The 24,788-nt window shown below is 46.7% G+C and overlaps 2 protein-coding genes across 2 annotated transcripts in view; both read left to right on the forward strand.

Moving 5' to 3' along the window:
• LOC102685448 (zinc-binding protein A33-like) overlaps positions 1-24,788 on the forward strand; it is a 43,036-nt gene that overhangs the window by 14,874 nt on the left and 3,374 nt on the right. The window contains exon 3 of the mRNA XM_015348915.2: positions 24,322-24,552. Within this exon, the coding sequence (XP_015204401.2) occupies positions 24,322-24,552 (231 nt within the window). The remainder of the gene's footprint in view (positions 1-24,321; positions 24,553-24,788) is intronic.
• Positions 533-2,355, forward strand: LOC102685246 (beta-1,3-galactosyltransferase 2-like). Its single transcript, XM_069195523.1, has one exon. It carries the CDS (start codon positions 564-566, stop codon positions 1,626-1,628), a length of 1,065 nt encoding a protein of 354 aa, XP_069051624.1. The 5' UTR covers positions 533-563; the 3' UTR covers positions 1,629-2,355.

The following is a 24,788-nucleotide window of genomic DNA, read 5'->3' on the forward strand; positions in this document are numbered from 1 at the left end:
CTGATAAATTCAATTAAAATTTCACAAATAAATAATAGCCGAACATGATAAGGTTCTCCATATAATTACATTTTGGTGTTTAATTTCAGTCATTTTATTTTCTGGGTTTCAAATGGCTTTCTGAAAACCTCTGTATTTCAGTGCTATCTCGATGTTTTAAGAATAATTCCGAGGTGTTGAAAGGCTTTTAATGCAAGGAAAAAAAAAACGTATGCAAGACCACCAAAAAAGGGCCAGTAAACCTGTTTAAACATTTTCCTTGTGTGCTGTAAATTGGGATAAGTCTTAGGAAAAATGCAGTTTCTGATTTTTCCTGATATCTGTAATGTTGTGGCTCCTAGCCCTGTGTATGAGTGCTCAAGTCTTTCATGCAAGTATAGATGTCTGGCTCACACAAGTCCAAATATTTTCTAGAGGAAAAGCATATCGGATATCAGAGCAACTCTCCTGGCTTTGGCATTTGTCTCCATTTGAAGGATTTGAAGTATTCTCCATTTGAAGGATTTTCCTCTATGATTATGTACTTCTCTCTTCTCTTTGTTCTGGTAGGTCAGCAAAAGAAAATGGGAGTAAACCTTAAACTCTTCCGGATATGTGCTCTGACAGTTTTTAAGATGACGATTGTCAGCATTTTAGTGGTGATCTATTGTAAAGATGTGAGTTTTCCAGGAGTGATTTTGCGCTTCTTGTTTGCAGTTGTGGACAATTTGCAGGTTATAAAGAGCATCAGATTTTTCAATTCCCAGGCCACTCCAATGATCACCTACAATCTACAGCTACCGCACGGGCCGTATGATGTTGCTTATCCCTACAACTACACATACATTATCAATGAGCCAGAGAAGTGCAGCAAAATGACCCCGTTCCTGATCTTAATGGTCCCAGTGGCTCCAGACAATCGCCTGTCAAGGGACACCATCAGAAGGACCTGGGGTAATGAGAGCTTGATTCCTGGGGTGAACATTCTTCGGATCTTCTACTTGGGGCTTCCATCTGGAGAGCAAGCCTCTCGTATACAGGAAGAGCTGAAGAACGAGAGCCGAGAGCACCAGGACATGGTCCAGAAGGACTTTATGGACAGCTACTTCAATCTGACCATCAAGACAATGATGATCCTGGACTGGTTGACCTCCTACTGCTCTGAGAGTCCTTACGCTATAAAGATTGACACAGACACTTTCCTTAACGTGGACCATTTGGTTAAGTTCCTGGATCCCAAGGCTATCCCTACCAAGAAAGACTTCATCACTGGGGTGATCATTGAAGGTGGAGAAGCTCGAAGAGACCGAGGATCAAAGTGGTACATGCCTGAGGAGGTGTACCCCAAAAGGACTTACCCCCTCTATGTCTCTGGGATTGGCTACATCTTTTCCCTGGACTTGGCCCAGAAGATCCTGGAAAAGTCCAAGTACGTGAAACCTTTGCACCTAGAGGATGTTTACGTGGGCATGTGCCTCGAGGAGCTGAACATTAAGCCAACATACCCCCCAAGCCAGTCTCTCTTCAATCTTCAGTGCCTGCCCTTTGACAAGTGCCTCTACTCCAAAATGATCACTATGACAGATCTAAGCAACAGTGAACTTCTGTACTACTGGATTGCTTTTCAGAAACCTGGGCCTCCATGTTGAAAAGGAGAGGTGAGTGGGGAATATGAAGAAGAAGTGGACAGAACATCAAAAGTGTGACGTGACCTTTATAAAAGCTTTGTTAATGCTAATGGTAGTATTATGTGTTTTTTGCCTACATATTGTACCAAACAGTATTTCATGCCTTGTTTGGGTATGATTTCTTCCCTCATATACTATTGTAAATAATTATCTGACCTTAGTACTGGCCATAAAGGTTATATCATTTCATCCAGCAAATGTTCCTGAAAGGATCTCCCCAAATATTGGTGAGGAGGAAACTATGTTGAAAAATCCTGTCATCATTACTCAGGAATTATTAAAAATGGACATCTTATACTTTGTCTTCCCTCTCCAGTATATACAGAAGGTACTGTACTTGTCAAATATTTAATGGCATGTATTAAGCAACCAAGAGATTTGTTCAAACAAACAGCTGAGACAAATGACTCTTTTTTCCACTGTTCATGTGAGTTTGTTTACAAAAAACCCTGGAATCCATCTATTCCTCAGCTTCACAAATGTTTTGGTTTATAAATAATCTACAATACATTAATCACTTGTAAAATAGAAGTACAGTTCATATCTGTTTTGCGGTTCAAAGTATCCCAGGATAAATGTTATGTTTTACCCCAGCGGGAAGAGAATAGGCAAGTTCCTGGTACAGAAATACTCTGTTTTTTGTGTTAATCACACAAAAGTGGTACTATTTGAAAATAAAAATTAAAAAAGCATAAGGCTCTACTAATAACAAAGACATGAGGATGGATTTTTATTCTTTTTTTCTTAAGGTGCTGTTGTGCAAAATTACATTTAAACTACAAGGAAGTGAACTTAAACCTGAGAACAGGAGATACTTCTTCACACAAAGGGCTGTGGCAGTGTGGAACAAGCTACTCAGCAGTGATCAGTAAAGTTGATACCCTCATTTCTTTCAAGAAGTGGCTGGGTCAGATCCTTTGATCAATTAATGACCATCTACCAAATAAGCCAGATGGGCTGAATGACCTCTTGTTTGTAAACCTTTCTTCAAGGCTTCTGCTCTTCATCCTACAGATGTACACTGAGTAGAGAAGGGAACCTTCAAGAACAATAAGTTACAAATCTGCACCAACATGTTCTTAAAAGGGGGCAGATTCATTAGATCTCAGAAGCTTATAAAGGTTGGTGCCTTCTCAGTCCTGGGATGGGAAACATACAGTACGCTGCTGCTGTAAGTGGTGGGGTCCAGCAGGTATACTTTTCACTTTGGAGCAGAAATTTCAAATCATTGCCACAATACAGTTGTACTGGGCTGATTAATGAAATATTCTAACTGTCATCTGACTACTTGGTAATTAAAATCCTATTGAAATTACATAATAATGTTGTATAAGTAGAATCTGCTCTTCAACCCCATGTCTAAAGGAACATTTCTCTGGGTCTCACCATGATTACAAGTTCCCCATTTCACCTGCTACCTGAGCATTTTTTACAGGGATGTATTTATCTGCTAATTATAGATTATCACCTGAATAAATAAAATACATTTTCAAACTTTTCTGAATTTTTCAGAATTTTCAGAATTTTCCTTGACAGGAAATTGCAGTGCTGAAATTTTATCATAAAAAGGATGGAGATTTTTTGAGACAACTGAAAAGTGCTCAGGACCTCATTGATTTTGGAAAACCTATTTTCCTATTGCATTCTTTTTTTTACCTCCAAATAGATTTATAATGTCCGACAATGGTTCAATTTCTGAACAACTGAGGCAGCGTATTGACTGTTTCATGAAGGATATTGTAAGTGCCTTCAGGTTTAGTTGATCCTTGGGACATAATACTGTATATATACTGTATTCTAATGCAACAGAATACAATGCACTATATATTATTTGCAAATAATATATAATATTGAAGGTGCAATACTGAGTTAGACAATAATAGAAGAAGTGTTACAAATGAGAGGAGACCTTTCTACTAACTTAGCATCTTAGATAATCCTAAAATATCTTGAAAGAAGCCTTGTTATCAGCATCAACATAATGGCTGAGCAGCTTGTACCAGACTCCCACAACTCTTTGTACAAAGAGGTGCCTACTGTCCTCAGTTTTACATGCACATTCACATAGTGCCACTTAGCTCAATGATTCTGAGGTCTGAAAAAGCAACTCTTCAGTGTGCGATCTTTTTACCCCAAAACTCCCAAAAACATCTTTAGATGATTTAAGTATTCCTGACATGTAGAAGTACCTGCAGCTGAACCTAATCAAAGTTTTTTGTATTTAATTATAAATTGCCAAACCTTTAATATTTACTTTATTTACAATAACACAGCAAAAAAAGCATAACACAATCATTGTAATTTGTGTTGACATAATGTCCGTTAAAGAGAAAAATGAGCTGTACATATAAAGGAAGTTGGAAGTGAATGAAAGTGAAAGTGGATGCACTCAAGGCTATAGCTATTGTGTGACAGAAAAGTTATAACTCTGTGAAGAAATGGCAGCAAGATCTTCTGTCCTAGAAGAGGAGCTATGTCCTGTCCTGTGTGTTATGAAATTTTCAGGGACCCTGTCACCTTGATGTGTAGCCACAGCTTCTGCAAAGCCTGCCTGGACAAACATTGGCAGACTGTAAGGTCTCAAAAATGTACCGTTTGCAGGAAGACCTCTAAAGAAATGCCTGTAACCTGGCTCTAAAGAATCTGTGTGAGTCATTGCAGGAGGGAAGTCTACCCGGGACTGAAGAACTCTGCAGTCTGCACAGTGAGAAGCTGAAGCTCTTTTGTTTGGCTGATGAAGAGCTGTGTGTCAGACTTCAAGAAAACATGAAAACCACAAATTCTGCCCTGTGCAGGAATCAGCACAGACATATAAGGTTTGAAGTTAAAAATGTCTTTAGAGAAGTAAAAATAATGGTTTTAACCTTATTACAGTATGTATACAGATAGTAAATATTTAAACACAAATGAATTGTTAAATGTTTTGATGACTCAAAAGCTGTGCTCTTTTTTCTGGAATTTCACATTGCTAATGGCTACTGTAGGTTATGTTTCTAACTTAATTTCCTTTGTGTTACTTGACACCAAGGGGTAGATATACTTATTTTGTTATATATTATATTGTGTAATAATGGTTAATATACTATTGTAGCAATTCATGTGCTTCATGAATGCAAATGTTTGTCATTGACTGGAATTTTTTTCAATAGTACTTTTACAGAGATTAAACTCTTATTGACTCATTTATTGAGAAGAAAATAAATGCTGTAGGAAAGCATTCAGCTATACATTCTGTAGCGGCAATGTTTGTTAATAAGACAGAATTAAGCGTTGGTATGCTGTCCTAAAGGAGGCCCCATCTCACCCTCCATCTCTGTGGTGCAGCCACAGAAAAAGTATTCATGCAGGCCGATTTAAGATGTTTTCTTTTGATAAGGAACAAGCTCCCAGACGGGGATGCACTTAGCTAAGCCTGGCTATCATGATCAATGGTCATCCATTGGCGCCTATCAGTCTAGGGAGTGCCGAATGGACATCTGGACTGCATTCTTAAGTGTCAAGAGTGACTTATATCTCACCTTGACCAACCAATCAGGGACTGGCAGGGTGTGGTAATACCACGTGGGTCTCCAATGCCTGCCAAACTCTCAACCAATCAGCACACATCTGTGTCTTGGTAAAAAAGGGAGGGCATGCTCAGATCGGGGCTCTCCTTGGCCATTTTCGCGCATCCTCAGAGACAATCACGTGACAACTGCTGTTGACCTCAAAAGGACTTGGACTTTGTTCTAAGCGCGAGGCCGAGGATCCCGTACGTACTCAGAATTCTACCAACGTGAATGCTCCGCTTGATCAACGGCAGCCTACAGTTGGACCCTCGTCGACAACCTGAATAGCTTATTCAGAAGCAGCGCTGGACCAGGAACGAACCAGTTTCTTCCCAGGCAAAAGAGTGACTTGTGAGGACTCGCGGTCACACTGTGCATAGAGACTTTCTACTAGCCAGCCGGACTGCTGGTAGATCCCCTCGGAGCAAAGACTGCCCTGCGCGCCGCAGTCAGATTCCTCCGGGACAACGCCCACTGGACAACCGCTGGAACAGAGGCTGTAACAGAGCCTGTCAGCTGGTTTGGTGTTCGTGCCGGAAAATTCCAAACACAGTGGATAAGTAAACCCCATGTTCTACATTGCGTCTCGAGAATTCAATTGTACCTCAACACAAGTTGTTATCAATTTAATTCATGAGTAATGTATTTACTTCCGAGTTTAGAGTTACAGTGGGTAATAACACTGATTAGCCATTTGGTAACCGAACGATATATATCGACATATATTCTCTGTTGTGTATCTCTTTGTGTTTGCATCTCTTCGAGATTATATACCTTGTATATTGATAACCCTCACAGTAAGGTCTGCCGCTCGTATCCAGGCAGACTAGTATATGTTTGGTGCACAGTTTATATTAATAAATGTATCTCGTGTTTTGAACCCGTGTGTGTGCGTTGTTAATTGTTCTGACGATTGATTTTCTAAAAGCCCCAAACGAACAACCTCGTGATTACTGCTACAATTAATAATTGTCTCAGTAAACCCTTCAAACCACTACATTTAATGGCGTCCCTGGGCGTGCGAGTTGAGAATGAAATGAGAACAAATCGCATAGAATAACTGATATTGCTGTGAGTTCAAGTTCAGCACAGCACCGCGGCTTCTATACGCGAATACCGGATGTGCTGATAACTGCGTAAAGAAATCCCCCTGTTTTCTAGCGTTTAGTGTAACGTGTGCTGATTGGAAATCCATCTGCTCGGGTGTTTAGATTCCATACTGTATTTTGGTAAAATGAAAAAAAGTGATACTCTTAAAGTTTCTCTGACGTAATGACAATGGCTGCTAAAATGTCTGAAGTGGAGTCGCTCATAAGTACTATTTCTAGCGACGACAATCCTGGTTACTGGAGCGGTATCGAAAAGTTGAACTTTGATGATATTGTAACGCTTACGGCCGACAAGCACTGTGTGTAAGAGCCGGCGTATCAGAGCGGGTGACGTCACCGCCCTTCCCTGTGATAGCAGGACTACAGCTACTGGGCTGTAGAGAGATCTCTCTTTAGCTCACGGGGCTAGGTCGCTGCAGAGAGACGCGGAAGTCCCGGGTTCGAGCCCCGGACGGTGCAGGGGCCGACCAGATGCGGCAAGGGCGCCCGCCTGAGCCCCCGTTGCGTTACAATATTGAGAAGCGAACCAGCTTAACACAGGAGGGTCCGTGAACGCAGTTCAGGTCCTATCTAGTTTCACATTAATCTAGCTAAACAGCTGGAACTGTCTTTGTCCGAGCTGACAAAGTTTTAAAAGCTTCAGGGAAAGCTAGAAAGATATAAGGCGGAGCGAGTTGAGTTGTTGGATATAATCAGAGAAAAGAGAGTGAAAAATGAGGAAAGTGAAGACAGACTCAGGGAAGTTTTAGGTAAATTAGATGACCTGTCTGCTAGAGAAACTGCGGCTGAGGTAGCTAGGAGAGACCTGGAAGCGAGCTTGAAAGAAAAAGAAATTGAGAGTTTAAACGAGCTCAGCCAGGAAAGGCAAAAGGAGTTAGATGCTGCCGTACTGGAAGCAAAACAGGCTAGATCCCACTTGCATGCCAGCCCACCTAGCAGCCCGGAGCGCTCACCCAGCGCGCCCGGAGGAGGTTTCTCCCGGCCAGGGTCTGTGGACGGATCGGCATGGGGGAGATCGCCGAGTCCTGCGCGAAACGCAAGGGCGAGTCAATTCAGGCATAGACCCCCTGCTCCTGATCACGGCCGTCTCCCTGCCCGCGAAGAAACCGTAAAAATTAACCTCCACTCCCTGAGGCAGTTAGCCAAAGATGTAGAAAGGTTTGACCCGTCAGTGTCAGGGAATAATGTGGAAACCTACATCGATGAGCTGAGATATACTTTGCAGTTTATGCCCGAAGCGTCCGAACAGGAAAAGGCTATGTTAGTAAGGAAAACTACCAGCCGAGCGGTCCACGAGTGAATGTCTAGACAAGGACCGGAGGTCTGTAATAGCTTTGAGGAGCTGTGTCAGGCAATGATCGGAGAATTTTCGGCTTTTATCGATCCCATATCTGCCGTGGCCGCTGCGCACCATATTAAGCACGAAAAAGCTGAAGCCCCTCGCGACTATTATGAGACACTTATTTTGCAGGGCGGAATGAAGAGGGTTGCGAAGAGAACGTGAATTTCAAAGGTTTATTCATTGCTAATCTGCATCCCTCAGTCAGGAAAATGATTGTGATGCACACTGATGCAAAAGCGATGAAAATGGCTGACATTAGAAGGTTGGCTCAAAAAGCCTGGGGAGCTGAAGTCTCTGCTTCCTCAGAGCGAAAACCTGCTAAAACGGCCGTGTTCGCCACTAAAGCCAACAGGGTTGACGACTCGCCTTAGCTCGAGGGAGCTGAGGTTCCTAAGCCCGCTAAGCGGGCTCATTATTCTTAACATTATTACATTATTATTTAAGCCCCGGCGCAAAATAGGCAGGCAGGACCGCACTAAGCGTCAGAGCCGCTGTGAGTGCTACGGGGAAGGCAAGGGCTCAGGCAGAGCCTATCATAAGGCTGGATGAAGGGAGACGACTGCAGCCCGCCTGGCCCGGCTTGAACAAGCCCTGCTTCAGAGATCAGGACAGGGTAAACCTTCCGCACCGAATGCCGGAAGCGTGAATGAGCTTAGGGGGACCACGCCCCTTCTCACTGGAGGAGGCGGGGATCCATCCCAAACCCCTCCCTCAGTCTATCTGATTGGATGGGAGGGTTCCTGCCTGAAAGAAGGCTGTGACTCTGAGTTGGGCGCTGACCCCGCCCCTGAAGTCAAAGAAAAGGCAGGCTTCCAACAATTCTTAGGGAATCTCAGCCAGAAAGGCAAAGCAAAGCGTATTTATATCAAGGTTTCTCTTGAAAACGTCTTAGATAGAGAAGTACTGATTGACACTGGGGCTGAAATTAGTTTGATGTCAGCCGATCTACTCAGCGAGCACAAACGAGTAGCGAAAGGAAAAGGCATCAGACTTAAGGTAGAACCGTGTAAGATAGAGATTTCAAGCTATACCCAGGATCATGCCAGGATCACACACCGAGTGTGGGTGGCACTTAGGTTCGAGCCAATGAACGTGGTGCATCCTGTTTACATCTCTAGGTTTAAAACAGAGCCACTACTCATTGGCCAAGACCTGCTTGACAGGCTGAAGCCTCTGGTGGACTGCCAGCGTGGAAAATTGTGGGCTCAGGTCAAAAACCCTAAGCCTGTCGTACAGCAAAAAGGGGGGTTCAGTGGCTATGCTGTGCTCACACAGTGCCCACTGAACACTATAGCTGAGTTGGAGGTCCCTCCTAATTCCTCTGGTCGAGAAATAAATTGACCCGCCAGGCAAGGCACAGCCCTTTTTCATCCCTGAAGAAGAGTGGATCTCCCTGTCCGGTAATGAATGGGAGTCCTTTCTGTGCACCCTGGCACCTCAGGGGGACCAGGACTACCACCCCATGGTGGTGGGAGGGGTCCAGGTGGCAGAAGTGCAGGTTGATGATGTAATTCTTAGCCTCAGCTCTGAGAAGTCCATAATCAGTGAAGGTCTGTTCAAGGACCTGTCACAAAGCCACCAGGTGACCCTGGTGACGCAGTCACAGGTTCTGTGGTGGGCACCCCCACCTCATAGGTCTATTTGGAGCAAAGGAAGCTGTGTAGCTTCCATCTCCATCGGAAAAAGGAAGTTTGTTCACTACTTCCAGGTAGCACCTCAGCTGACCCATTCGGTCTGTATTGGTGCAGACCTGTTGGTTCGACTGGGCGCCCAGCTGGACACAGTAAACAGTGTGCTGTGGACACGGGTGAACCCAGATGCCCACTCTCTAAGCGGCGACCCCGAGAACATTCGGTCAGGTCAGACGATTCCTCAGGCCTGTCAGGTAGTAAACGAATCGGACCTGATCGTTCCTGCGTCAACAGCAGGGTTCCCGGTTTTCTTCCAACCATCAGCTCAGTTTATCAGACTGAACCTAGCAGTCTGTGGTAGCCCCAGACTAGGCCGAGCCACCTGCCTGTTGGTGCAGAACATAGCAAAACAAGATGTCAAAATCCCTGCTCACACTGACATGGGACTGGTAATTGACAATGGTTTCTATGATTTCGAACTGGCCATCCCAGTACTGGGGCAGCTCCCTGGTCCCTTGGCCAGGGAGGGGGGAACCGAGCAGGTGTACTACACCTACCCCCGGCGGATGATTGCAATTACGCCAATAGAGGGATTCTGCAATCAGGAGGTGTGCAGGGTGGACCTTAGCGATAAGGATGAGATGGTTGTGTACACAGTACACGCAGGTGTTCCGACGGCCCACTCAGCTGAGAGTGCGACCCGGGATACCGCCATGCCGTCAAAAGCGGGGTTCCTAGAGCAGGTACAGGAACAGGTTGGTAAGGCAGATGCCCTGGAAACGGAAAGCCAGCATCAGCAGCTGTGTCAGATCTTCCAGGATTTCCAGGAAGTGTTTGCACGGGATGCCTATGACTGCGGGGTGACGGATTTGCACACAGTGCGCATTCCCACGGCCCCTGGCGCCTGCCCAACCTATGTCAGGCAGTATCACATTCCCCTCACGGCATACGAGTCCATAAAGCAGACGTTGGATGCTCTACTAGAGTGTCAGATCATAAGGGAGTGTAACTCCACTTATAACTCCCCACTGAATTATAAAAGGTTCTTTTGTCACGATGGCCAATGATCTACCTAGATCAGGAGTTAGCCAAGGTGACAACAGCGAAATATTTCACCACAGTGGATGTGGCCAATGGGTTCTGGACCCTTAAGGTAGAATCGACAGACCAGTACAAACTGGCCTTTTCCTTTGGAAACAGGCAGTTCACCTGGAATCGATGCCCCTTTGGGTATTCCAACTCCCCAGCGGAGTTCAACATATTTCTGCACAAAGCCATGAGTGATGCAGCCGCCATGGGCAATCTGGTCTATGTGGACGATATTCTGATGCGGAGTCAGACCTGGGAAGAACACATGGCCGAGATCAGGCATGTGTTGACCCAGCTCTCCCGTGCAGGGGCCAAACTGTCTCTGGCTAAGGGACAGTGGTGTAGGACCCAAGTGGAGTATGTGGGACACAGCCACAGTCCAGCAGAGTCCAAGCTATCCAGAATATGAAGTCGCCCACTAACCTGTCTGAACTGCGCAGCTTTCTGGGAGTATGTAATTATTCCCGGCAGTTCATTGAGGATTACGCTGAAATAGCAAGGCCCCTCCACAAGCTGTTGCAGAAAGACGTGCCCTTTGAGTGGGGGCCTTCCCCAGAACAGGCTGTGATGGAGCTGAAGCGCAGACTCGGTAGTGCGCCGTGCTTGGCCTACCCTGACAAAAATAAGGTTTTCTACCTTGAAGCAGGGTTCTCAGAGCACTGCCTTGGGGCTGCTCTGAGTCAGGAATATGACCAAGAGCGAAGGCTGGTGGCGTATGCCAGTCAAGCCCTGAGCCCAGTGGAGCAAAAGTTCTTGGACTGCGAGAAGGCCCTGTTGTCTACGGTCTGGTTGGTAGAACACTTCCATAGTTATGCTGGGGGACAAAAGATCATCATCGAAACCTGCCACCAACCTGTGACATTCCTGCATAGCCAGAGACTGAAAGCAGGCAGGGTGTCAAATAGCAGGATTGTGGCATGGATGATGGCCCTACAAGACTATGAGATAGAGGTATGTTATGTACAGAGCAAGAAAATGTACCTGGGACAGGGCCTGGCTTTGGGCCAAGTGTGTCACGGCTGTGACACTGACATGGAAGCTCCAGAAACAATTCCCGCTGCTGAGCTACCGAACAATCATCGGTACTACGAAGAGAACGTGGGCCAGGGCTTACCCATGGCCTATGTTGACGGTTGCTCTTTTCGCCACGAACAGCAAGTGCTAGCAGGGGTAGGAGTAGTCTGGCAAGACAATACTCCCTGTGGGCCGACCCGCTATAAGCTAGGACCAAAGACTAATCAGTATGCGGAAGTAGCTGGGGTGCTGATCACCCTCCAGCAGGCCCTGACAAATGGCCTTAAACAGTTTGTCATCTGTAGTGACTCGAACTACACCCGACATAGCTTCGTGTCCCATCTTCCGTATTGGAAGGGTAACGGCATGAAAAATGCCCGGGGCAAGGAAGTAAAGAACAAAGAGTTGTTCCTGGCCAGTGACAAGCTCACGACCGAGGCTGGAATGATGGTTTGCTGGAGGAAGGTGAAGGGACACTCCCAGGTGAAGGGACCCGACAAAGACGGGAATGATGAGGCCGACCAGCTGGCCAAATCTGGCGCCTTAGAGGGTGAACCCTGGCAGTTCCAGCAGGAATGGCTACCCCCAGAAACTGTGGCTGAGGTCAAGGCGGTCACCCGAAGCAGGGCTAGACAGGATGTCGGAGCTGACCCTCAATCTGTAGTGCTTGGGTCACAGGGTTTTAACACCGATCTTGCAGAAATGCAGAAACAGGACCCAGCAATTGGGCAAATGTATCAGCATATCGCTGAACCAGTGCGTCAACCTCTTTCGGAGCAGATGCTGAGCCAGTCTCCGGAGCTGAAGGAGCTGGCAGAGGTGAAAGACAACCTAAAAATTATAAAGGGGTTGTTGGTTTGTGTACCAGTTGCACAAGGTGTCCCCAAGTGGGTAGTTCCCCGCTGTCATCAGGGGGTCATGATCCAACACGCTCATGACGAACCCTGTGGGGGTCACCGGGGAATCAAGGCTACGTAAGACACTATCCAGGAGGTGGCATTCTGGCCTCACATGGGCCAAGACATCGCCGCGTATGTAAAGGGGTGTCTGACGTGTAGCCAGTTCCAACCATCATGGCCCTTGCACCGTGCACCACTCCAGAAAAAGGGCATGCGATTCCCCTGGTCCAATCTACAAATGGATTGGGTGGGGCCGCTGGTGAGGTCATCCAGAGGGAACAAATATTTCCTCACTGTTACGTGTGCATTCACAAAATGGATTGAGTGCCTCCCAGCACCCAATGACACGGCAGAGACAACTGCAGTGCTGTTGGTGAACCATGTGTTCAGTAGATGGGGACTCCCCCTGACCGTGGACTCGGATCAGGGAACCCATTTCACAGCTACAGTAATGGCAACCCTGTGGAATATGCTTGGGGTCAAGGCCCAGTTGCATACCTCCTACCACCCTCAATCCTCGGGCCAGGCAGAAAGGGCAAACCGAACGGTGGTTAGTATGCTCAAAAAGTTTGTCTCCACCAGCAGTAGGGACTGGGACATTAAGCTGCCCCTGGTTCTGATGGCTATCCGAGCTACGCCCCATTGCTCTACGGGGGTCCCACCTTTTGAGATGATGACAGGTCGGAAGATGACTCTTCTCCTACACTGTCTTTATGGGGTGGAGGACCTGAGCACGACGGGGGCTGCTACGGCCCATCAGTATGTGTCAGACCTGCGAGCACATCTGCAGGCAACCTTTGCTTTTGCCCAGAACAATCTGGGAAGGAGTGCAGAGGGTAGGAAAGCATACTATGACCGAAAGGCAGTTAACCAAGAACTCCAAGTAGGAGACAAGGTCCTGTACTTCCACTTTGCCAAACCCACAGGGGTGACCCGGAAGTTCTTACCCAGTTGGACAGGACCCCACGAGATTGTCGATAAGGTATCACCAGTAGCTTATCGAATTCGGATTGAAAAGGGAAGGCAATCTCTGGTCTACAAGTGGGTGCATCGCAACCATCTCCGGTTGTATCGCCCACCTCAAATGGTGCCGGAGGACACAGAATAGGGTTAAAAGTCCAAACCTGATCAAAGAGGGGGGTGCCCCTTTGTAGCTGCAGGTAGTTAGGTACCGTAGTGTAGGTCCTGCTAGGAAAATATATTAAAAATTATAGTGGAACTGTACCATGTGCCTCATCTGTGTTCCAGAATGGGAATCCTAAAACTGCCACGGCTGGTCCTGACAGTACTGTGGATCGCCTCAACACAGCCCCTTGAAGTTGTGGAACCCGGTCCTCCTACCGGCATAGTCCTGCAGGACACTCCCGGATTGTTGTTAGCAAATTGCAGAACATATACTCAGCGAGTGTATGTACGGCTGGACCCACATGATGTGTTTCGGAAGCACATCAACATGAACAGTAGGGTGTCCTATCATGGTAGGCAGTGAGCTGGGGATACTATATGGCATGCCCAGCTAGACACTATACACATGCTCTGCCAGTTGAGGAAGGCAACAGTCACCCAGGAGGAGATGACAGGCCTCAGCCGCCCCAGAAGGTTCTTGGGGGGTCTGATTGCTGCGCCCTCCGCCGTGGGTTCGCTATTTTCAGCTGGTCTATTTGCTGCTAACATTGTCACCCTGACCACCCTGAGAAGGCAGGTGTCTGGGTTACGTAAGGAAATGCCAGAAATTTATGAGAGGCTGTATCAACAGCAGCAGCGGCTGGAAAGCCTAGGGAAAACCTTACAGGGCACAATTTTAGCAGTAAACCTTCATGCAGCAGTGTTAAATAACACCCTCCACACCGTGGGCAGGATTGTCGACGTGTTACAGTGGGACTATGCTTATGTGCAACAGGTCAGAATGCTGATGCAGGATCTGCTTAGTGCCACGGTAACTAGCCTAGCCATTGGACAGATTCCAACCTACTTGGTTCCACTGTCCTTAGTAGAAGAAGTAGTGAGGACAACCACTTCCGAGATGGTGTAGCCATTGCAAGTACATCTTGCATACAGTCTAGGCAGTGCCATTACCATACATGTCAACCCCGAACCCAAGGAAATAGGTTTCCTGTTGAACCTTCCCATCGTGAGTAGCTAGAATATCTATAGACTCAAGTCTATATCGAACGTTGGCTTCTGGAGGGGGGACATGCATGTGAAGTTGACCACCCCACCGCTCGTAGCTTACCAGGAGGATGATCCAAATTCGTACCTTGTTCCAAACCTGGAACTGTGTATATCAACCAAGGATATCCACTGGGTATGCCCAAGTAAGCCATTCCTTAGGGACACAACTCAGAGGTTGTGTGGTATCAGAAAGGGGGCTGCCACTGAAAAGTGTAAAGCCACAGTGACGAGCAAAAGTGAAGTTAACGAACCCCAGGTTGAGCAGGTGGGAAAGAATTGGCTGGTCAGCACACCACAGTTAACTGTTACAATAACCTATGACAGACATGATACAGCTACAGAAGTGCAGCTACCCAATCAAACAGTTTTTCTACACGTTCCTGAAGGAGCTATAGTGCATCTCAACGATTTAGCACTATATCACCTGGAGTCAGAACTGTATGAAACGGAACTCGAGATTGTGGACGCTTTCAGAGGACACAGCATTGACTTGGATGAGAGAATCCAAGAGACAGTAAGTCTTGAGGGTGTACAGGTAGTCGAATTTATTCTCAACCACACAAACTTAAACACTACACTGGTAGGTCCCAAGCACAGTCGTTGTGGATCCTCTGGGGCGCTAGGAACAGTAAACGGGGTCATCTTGACACTGCTGCTGGGTAGCTGGATCATGGCTGGGGTAATGTGTTGGATGCTGGTCTCTTGTATCAAAGCCTTGCAGGGTAGTTTGAATGAGACAAAGGGAGCAATGGTGTATCACCGAAATCAGGTAACCACTCCCAAATGTCTGCCTGCTGCAAAGCTACCCGATACTGATAGTGAACTGCCGGAAGTTTAAGGTCTAGGGCTAATGAGGATGCCCAATGCCTCATTTCTATGTACCTTATAACTGAGAGCAGGTATACGCAATGTTCTTTCCAACACTATTTCCTGTACAAATTCTCGAGAGGTAATGTGAATATTGGGTGGTAGAATCCACCGTGGTACAACAGACATCACTTAACTCTGTTTTTGTTTTGAAGGCAACAACGCCTCAGGACCTCGTGACCTTCAAAAAGGGGGGATATGTAGCGGCAATGCTTGTTAATAAGACAGAATTAAGCGTTGGTATGCTGTTCTAAAGGAGGCCCCATCTCACCCTCCATCTCTGTGGTGCAGCCACAGAGAAAGTATTCATGCAGGCTGATTTAAGATGTTTTCTTTTGATAAGGAACAAGCTACCAGATGGGGATGCACTTAGCTAAGCCTGACTATCATGATCAATGGTCATCCATTGGCGCTTATCAGTCTAGGGAGTGCCGAATGGACATCTGGACTGCATTCTTAAGTGTCAAGAGTGACTTATATCTCACCTTGACCAACCAATCAGGGACTGGCAGGGCGTGGTAATACCACGTGGGTCTCCAATGCCCGCCAAACTCTCAACCAATCAGCACACATCTGTGTCTTGGTCAAAAAGGGAGCGCAAGCTCAGATTGGGGCTCTCCTTGGCCATTTTTGTGCATCCTCAGAGACAATCACGTGACAACTGCTGTTGTCTGCAAAAGGACTTGGACTTTGTTCTAAGCGCGAGGCCGAGGATCCCGTACGTACTCAGAATTCTACCAACGTGAATGCTCCGCTTGATCAACGGCAGCCTACAGTTGGACCCTCGTCGACAACCTGAATAGCTTATTCAGAAGCAGCGCTGGACCGGGAACGAACCAGTTTCTTCCCAGGCAAAAGAGTGACTTGTGAGGACTCGCGGTCACACTCTGTGCATAGAGACTTTCTACTAGCCAGCCGGACTGCTGGTAGATCCCCTCGGAGCAACGACTGCCCTGCGCGCCGCAGTCAGATTCCTCCGCCCGTCCTATTCCGAGCTGCACCTCGACTGGTTGGCCGGTAGCCAGAGGACGCCGGGACAACCCCCATTGGACAACCGCTGGAACAGGCTACAACAGAGCCTGTCAGCTGGTTTGGTGTTCGTGCCGGGAAATTCCAAATCCATACACAGTGGATAAGTAAACCCCATGTTCTACATTGCGTCTCAAGAATTCAATTGTACCTCAACACAATTTGTTATCAATTTAATTCATGAGTAATGTATTTACTTCCGAGTTTAGAGTAACAGTGGGTAATAACACTGATTAGCCATTTGGTAACCGAACAATATATATTGACATATAATCTCTGTTGTGTATCTCTTTGTGTTTGCATCTCTTAGAGATTATATACCTTGTATATTGATAACCCTCACAGTAAGGTCTGCCGCTCATATCCAGGCAGACTAGTATATGTTTGGTGCACAGTTTATATTAATAAATGTATCTCGTGTATTGAACCCGTGTGTGTGCGTTGTTAGTTGTTCTGATGATTGATTTTCTAAAAGCCCCAAACGAACAACCTCGTGATTACTGCTGTAGAGAAAACCGGTTCAGGGACGCCAAATATGTAATCATAGTGGCTCTCTGAAGGCACCAGTTCTGTAGGGTTTGGGCATTTACTGAGACAATTATTAATTGTAGCAGTAAATCACAAAGTTGATTCTTTTGATGGCTTTAGAATCCAACCATGCGACATAACTCAAACAACGCGCACACACAGGTACTAATACACGAGGATACATTTATTAATACATAGAATATGCATATAAACCTAACAGATCTTATCGAGAGGGTTATCAGAATACAAAAGGTATATTCAATCAGTTACAAAGTGTTACACATATCAAGAGGACATACGTTCAGTATATCATTCATTAAGACCGTTTCGTAAAGTGAACTTGGTTACAACTTCTACATTAGATACTCAAACAAGTACATAACTCTTAGGAATTAAATTGATATCAACTGGTTGGGATAACAATTGAATTCTCGAGCTGTAATGCATTGAAGTTGAATACTCATCCAATCTCTGGGGATTCAGATCTCCTGCGGGCACAAAGAAACAGTTGCAGGCTGTTGCTGTCCAATCCGCGCTCTCTGGCTCCGTGCCAGGCTGTGATGTGCGGCTTGCGACGGTGCGCTGCTGATGCTCACTGTTGGCTTTAACTAGCAAAGTTTGTGCACAGGAGAAAAGATGACTGTGGGTCCCAGCAAGTCAGGAAGAGGACCAGTTCGTTATGATGAAGAGCTAGTTCTGAATAGTGATTCAGCTGTCCACAGTTCCGACCTGTTCACGAGGCCTGCTGCTGGTTACCCTCTGGCAACCTCCACTCTAGACTCTTAGAACAAAGGAAAGTTCTGGCACTCGGACACACTGGCCGTTCCGTGGTTGTCCGGGCTGAGTCTCAGGATGGTCAGGAGGCGCGCTGCGAGAATGTCCTGCCCTTGGGAGCCTTCTGCTCCTGGGCCGTCCTGCCCTGGAATTCTCACAGAATCTTGTTGAATCTGAATCTGAATCTGAATCTGAATCTCTCAGGCTCTCTGTGTTGCCTGTTTTTACCTGGAGGAACTTCAGCTCATTGATTGGCTGAAAGTTCCATGGGCATCAGAGTCCCACGTGGGTTACTCGGCCCTACCAGTCCCTGATTGGTTGATCAAGGTGAGATATGAGTCACTTAGTCCTGACACTTAGGAATGCAATCCAGATGTCCAACTCGCACTCCCTAGACAGATAGGCACCAATGGATGACCATTGATCATGATAGCCAGGCTTAGCTAAGTGCATCCCCCTTTGGGAGCTGTCCTTGGACCTTAAATCACCTTGCATGAATGGTTTCTCTGTGGCTGCACCCTAGAGATGAACAGAGAAATGAGGCCTAATTTGGGAAAGCTCAGAAACACTTAATTCTGCCTTATTATTAAGCCTCGCCGCTACATATCCCCCCTTTTTGAAGGTCACGAGGTCCTGAGGCGTTGTTGCCTTCAAAACAAAACAGAGTTAAGTGATGTCCCTTGTCATTAGAACATTAATCTTAAATGTCTACATTACTCCTCGAGAATTCATACCAGAACCAGCATTGGATACAAACAGGATGAATAACATCTGGAGTATGTATAAACACGGTAGGAGACATTATCTCAGTCTAGGAATTACACATCAGGAAGTTCACTGTCAATATCTGATACCTCTGTGGTAGATATTTGGGGAGAAGTCACTTCCTTTCTTTTGACATGCTACCTTTGACTCATTCATGCTACCCAGAGTACATCTTGATGTGAGAGTACATCATTCAGAGTACACTGTCAGTCATGATCCAGCTACCCGGCAGTAGTGTTACAATAACAACAGTTCCTGTTCCCAGCCCCCCGATAAACCACAACACCTGTGTTGGGTATCTGCTAGGGTGGTTTGGAGGTTTGTTCCATTAAAGCAAACTAACTACCTGTACCTCTTCAGGGCTTACTGTTTCTTGGATTTCTATCCAATTGAATAGTGTGGCACCTGAAGGCATCTTAGACCTCAAGTTTGGTCTTATATTGTCTGGTTCTAGACAGTACAGTGTTAAGTCACCAAGCTGTACTATGGCCTCCTTGGGAACTTACAGGAAAACTATTGGTTAGGTAGCTGCATTGTGGTAGCTGTATCATGCCCGTCACAAGTCATAGTGTCAGTTAAATGTGGTGTGCTTACCAGCCAATTACTTCCCACCTGCTCTTCATGGGGTTCATTAACCTCCCTCTGCCCATTAGTAGCTTTACACCCTTCATTGGTGAATCGTTTAGACACAGCCAATGGATAGCTTTGGTAGCCATACCCATCTCAAGATTTGGAACCGAATTCAATCTTGGATTGCCTTCTGGGTGAGCTATGAGCGATGGGGTTAATGTCACATACTCCTCTACTGAGAAGAGTGGAATCAAGTGGGTTGGGATTTGTGCCGTGGTTAGACTGGCTACAGTGGCACTAAATTCCCTTAACAGGTCTTGTGTCAACATTCTGGCCTGTTGCACACAAGCATAAACCCACTGTATAACACCAACAATCATGTCCACTGTTTGGGGAATAAGATTTAACCCTGTTGCATAGGAAGTTGCCTGTAGGGTTTCCCCTAAGCTTTCCAACTTTTGCTGCTGTTGATACAGTCTGTCACTACCCTCTGGCATCTCTGACACCTGCCTTCTTGGGGCAGTCAGGGTGAGAGTGCCAGTAGCACACAAACCTACCAGAAAAAGCAAACGTGCAACAGTGGCGGCAGCAATCAGTCCTCCCAAAAGTCTTTTCTGGTGGCTGATCCCAGTCATCTCCTTCTGAGTGACTGTTGCCTTTCTAAGCTGGCGCAGCATGTACATGGTGTCTTTCTCAGTATGCCATGTGGCATCTTGGGCACCAACCTCCTGGAAATCTGGGGAGATCTGACGCAGCGGCTGATGCTGCTCCTCCTTTTCCAGGGCATCTGCTTTTTCGATTTGTTCATGCCTGTGCTCTAGGAACCCTGCAGGGGGCGGTGCAGCGGTGGAGCATGCCTGACCCTCGGCTGAGTGGTCATCTGGAGCACCTGAGTGATCTGGGATTGTTACCCCATTCTCACTGTTCAGGTCCACCCTGCACACTTCCTGATTGAGGAATCCCTCTATTGGCATGTTTACAATCGTTCGCTGGGCGTGGGTGTAGGACACCTGCTCGCTCCCCCCTTCCCTCGCTAGGGGTTCAGGGAGCTGCCCCAGCACTGGGATAGCTAGTTCACTGTCTTTGAACTCACTATCACTCACCAGGCCCATGTCAGTGCAGGCGGGGATTCTGACACCCCTCTTTGCGATGTCCTGCACTGGCAGGCGGGTGGCTTGACCATCCAGCTCCAGTCTGGCTGAACCACTGTTGGTCAGACTCAGACTGACAAACTGAGCTGGTGGCTGTAAGAAAACCGGCTCGGCTTTCATTCCCTGTCCCTTCCTGGGGACTGGGTGTGTTGGCAACCCTGCCGTTGAGGCAGGAACAATCAGGTCAGTCTCACTCACTACCTGGTAGTTGTGAGAAATAATATTACCTGACTGCAGGTTCCCTGGGTCACAGCAGAGGGAATCGGCATCTGGGATCAGGTGTGTCCACAGCGCAGTAGTCTCAGCGTCCAGCTGGACCTCCTGTCTAACCTGTGAATGTTGCACTAGGGGCACCTGGCGGTGGCCCTGTGACAGCTGCTCAAGCAGATCCTCACTAATAGAGGACCTCTCAGGGCCAAGGGTGAGGGCTTCATCACCAACCTGCTCTCCTGCCATCTGGATCCCTTCCACCACTGCAGGGTGGTGGTCCTGACCCCTCTTGGGTGCCAGGGTGCACAGGGAAAGATCCTTTTCATCGCCAGGTGGGGAGATCTGCTCCTCTTTAGGGATGTAAAAGGGGTGTGCTTTACCTGGTGGATCAGGCGGCTGCTCGGAGCAGCGCTCCTGTGGCAGGGAGGCTGTTGGGACCTCAGCCGGGACACGACTTCCCTGTATATCTGGGGAACAAGGAAATATTTTTATTTCTTGTCCAGAGGGAACAGAAGGAATCTCCGCATAGGCTTCTGTGTTCGGTGGGCACTGTGTGAGCACAGTCTGCCTCTTGGCCCCCCTTTCCTTCTGTACAGAAGGCTTAGGAGCCTTGACCTGTTTCCACACCTTGCCTTTCTGGTGATTCACCAAAGGTTCCTCTCTGAGTCGCATGCCCTTTTCTTTTTCTACCCGTTTGAGCTTGCCGTGTGACATCAAACACCTTTCAACCTCAGTGTCAATCAGTGTCTCACTGGGTAAGACATCTCCCATGGCAGCCTTGAAGTAAAAGCTTCTTGCTTTTCCTCTGCGTTTTACTGCCTGCTCTGTGACTTCAGGGGTGGAGTCAGCACTCACTTGGGAGTGGCTGACCTTATCCAGGCAGGAACCCTTCCGCTCAATCAGATAGACTGAGGGAGGGAGAGGGGGCGGGTCTCCGCCTCCTCCAGTGGAGAGTATCAGCTCATTCACGCTTCCGGCAGCCTTGGGGAGCGGTTGTCCCTGTCCTAATAAAGCTTGTTCAAGCCTGGCCAGGCGGGCGGCTACTGAATCCTTTTGTTCAGTTTTTTCTAGCCCTTTCCCTCCCCCGGTGTTCTCATGGCACTTAGGACGCTGGGTGCGGTCCTGTGTGAGTGCTTTGGAACGGGGCTTAGCCAGCTCAGGAGCCTGTGCTCCTTCGAGCAGGGGGGAATTAACCCTGCTGGCTCTGACGGCGAACGCAGTCGCTTTAGCAACTTTTTGCTCAGAGCGACTTTGGACATCATACTCCCAGGCTTTCTGCACGAATCTCTTGATATCAGTCATTTTCATGGTCTGTGCATCTGTATGCATTAAGATCATCTTTCTGACTGACGGGTGGAGATTCGCAATGAATAAACCCTTGAAATGTGTGTTCTCTTCGCAACCCTCATCATTTCGCCCTGCAAAATAAGTTCGTCTAAGTCTCTCGTAATATTCGCGAGGGGACTCTGCTCTCTCGTGCTTAATGTTAAGAGCGGCGGCTATCGCAGCAGTCGGGTCAATAAACGCACTGTATTCTTCGATAAGTGCTTGACAAAGCTGCTCAAAGTCATTACAGACTTCTTTCATCTGCCTAGCCATCCACTCATGTACAGCTCTGCTGGTAGTTTTTCTAACCAGAAACACTTTCTCCTGTTCTGTGGCGTTTGGCAGGTACTGCAGGTTATACCTGAGGTCCTGAATATAACTCTCGATATTATTCTCTGACACTGCGGGGTCAAATCTCTCTATGTCCTTCGCTAGCTCTCTCAGAGAATGGAGATCTATTCTCCTAGCTTCTCCGCTGACGGAGATGTGGAAGAGATCGTGGTCAGACCTGTCGCTGCTAGAGAGAGTGCTTAATAGCGACTCGAATTCAGACCTTTTACCAACCATCGTTAAACTTAAAGAGTATTACTTTTAAGTACGAAATCACAGTTTTACCACAGAAAACCACAAGATCAAGTATGCAATCAACCCGGTAGATCGCAAAAGATCACAAAACAATCAAGCACTGCTTAAAGAGCAAGGGGAACTTTTTTTCTTTCGGCTTTCAGCACACTGTATTGTCGTGTATGAAACCCGCGGCGTTTTATATTGAATTATTCCGCTTGGTTGACTCATTTCAGTCTTGCCACGCCCACCCAGGGACGCCAAATAAATGTAGAGAAAACCGGTTCAGGGACGCCAAATATGTAATCATAGTGGCTCTCTGAAGGCACCAGTTCTGTAGGGTTTGGGCATTTACTGAGACAATTATTAATTGTAGCAGTAAATCACAAAGTTGATTCTTTTGATGGCTTTAGAATCCAACCATGCGACATAACTCAAACAACGCGCACACACAGGTACTAATACACGAGGATACATTTATTAATACATAGAATATGCATATAAACCTAACAGATCTTATCGAGAGGGTTATCAGAATACAAAAGGTATATTCAATCAGTTACAAAGTGTTACACATATCAAGAGGACATACGTTCAGTATATCATTCATTAAGACCGTTTCGTAAAGTGAACTTGGTTACAACTTCTACATTAGATACTCAAACAAGTACATAACTCTTAGGAATTAAATTGATATCAACTGGTTGGGATAACAATTGAATTCTCGAGCTGTAATGCATTGAAGTTGAATACTCATCCAATCTCTGGGGATTCAGATCTCCTGCGGGCACAAAGAAACAGTTGCAGGCTGTTGCTGTCCAATCCGCGCTCTCTGGCTCCGTGCCAGGCTGTGATGTGCGGCTTGCGACGGTGCGCTGCTGATGCTCACTGTTGGCTTTAACTAGCAAAGTTTGTGCACAGGAGAAAAGATGACTGTGGGTCCCAGCAAGTCAGGAAGAGGACCAGTTCGTTATGATGAAGAGCTAGTTCTGAATAGTGATTCAGCTGTCCACAGTTCCGACCTGTTCACGAGGCCTGCTGCTGGTTACCCTCTGGCAACCTCCACTCTAGACTCTTAGAACAAAGGAAAGTTCTGGCACTCGGACACACTGGCCGTTCCGTGGTTGTCCGGGCTGAGTCTCAGGATGGTCAGGAGGCGCGCTGCGAGAATGTCCTGCCCTTGGGAGCCTTCTGCTCCTGGGCCGTCCTGCCCTGGAATTCTCACAGAATCTTGTTGAATCTGAATCTGAATCTGAATCTGAATCTCTCAGGCTCTCTGTGTTGCCTGTTTTTACCTGGAGGAACTTCAGCTCATTGATTGGCTGAAAGTTCCATGGGCATCAGAGTCCCACGTGGGTTACTCGGCCCTACCAGTCCCTGATTGGTTGATCAAGGTGAGATATGAGTCACTTAGTCCTGACACTTAGGAATGCAATCCAGATGTCCAACTCGCACTCCCTAGACAGATAGGCACCAATGGATGACCATTGATCATGATAGCCAGGCTTAGCTAAGTGCATCCCCCTTTGGGAGCTGTCCTTGGACCTTAAATCACCTTGCATGAATGGTTTCTCTGTGGCTGCACCCTAGAGATGAACAGAGAAATGAGGCCTAATTTGGGAAAGCTCAGAAACACTTAATTCTGCCTTATTATTAAGCCTCGCCGCTACACTGCTACAATTAATAATTGTCTCAGTAAACCCTTCAAACCACTACAATTCAAAAAGGGTAAAATAAAAAAAATACATTGCCTGTAACAAAAAAAAAACGCATAAAAAATCTGAACTTCATGTAGGAAGTAGGCACTGAGAAAGTATTTATGAGAGAATCTTAATTGTTTCATTATGTTTTCTTTCTTTCCTGGTCATACAGTGCTTGTGGACAGGGAAGTCAAATTGACTAAAAATGATCAAATTCAAAAATTAACTTTGTCAATGTTTTCTAGGAGGAACTTGAGACATCACTGAAGCTACTGCAGGATCAGATAAAAAGACAGGCTTAGTAAATGAAGTTTCTTCAAGCATTAACAAAAATGAAATTCTTTATGTTTTTTTTTTCCATTCCAGATGCAGACCCAGCAAACTGAAAGACAGATAAAGAAGGAGTTTGAGAAACTTCACCAGTTTCTACAAGATGAAGAGGCAGCCCGGATAGCTGCACTGAGGAAGGAAGAGGAGCAGAAGAGTCAGATGATAAAAAGGAAGATTAAGAGGCTCACAAGTGAGATCTCATCCCTTTCAGACACAATCAGAGCCATAGAACAGGAGATGGGATCTAAAGACCTTTCATTCCTCCAGGTAAACATGACTCTGTAACAACACTCCTTTTAATGCTGGCAGCTATATATATCATTCTGCAGATCACAACTGGAGACCCACTGCAGCTAACCAGGTGTGAGCTTGGCCCATACCTGGATGGGAGACCTCCTGGGAAAGTTAAGGTCACTGCTGGAAGAGGTTTAGTGGGACCAGTAGAGGGTGCTTACCCTGTGGTCTGTGTGGATCCTGTAAAAAGTAGTCCTGTGAATGAGATG

Source organism: Lepisosteus oculatus, chromosome 11 (genome assembly GCF_040954835.1).
Source record: "Lepisosteus oculatus isolate fLepOcu1 chromosome 11, fLepOcu1.hap2, whole genome shotgun sequence".
NCBI classification, from domain to species: Eukaryota; Metazoa; Chordata; class Actinopteri; order Semionotiformes; family Lepisosteidae; genus Lepisosteus; species Lepisosteus oculatus.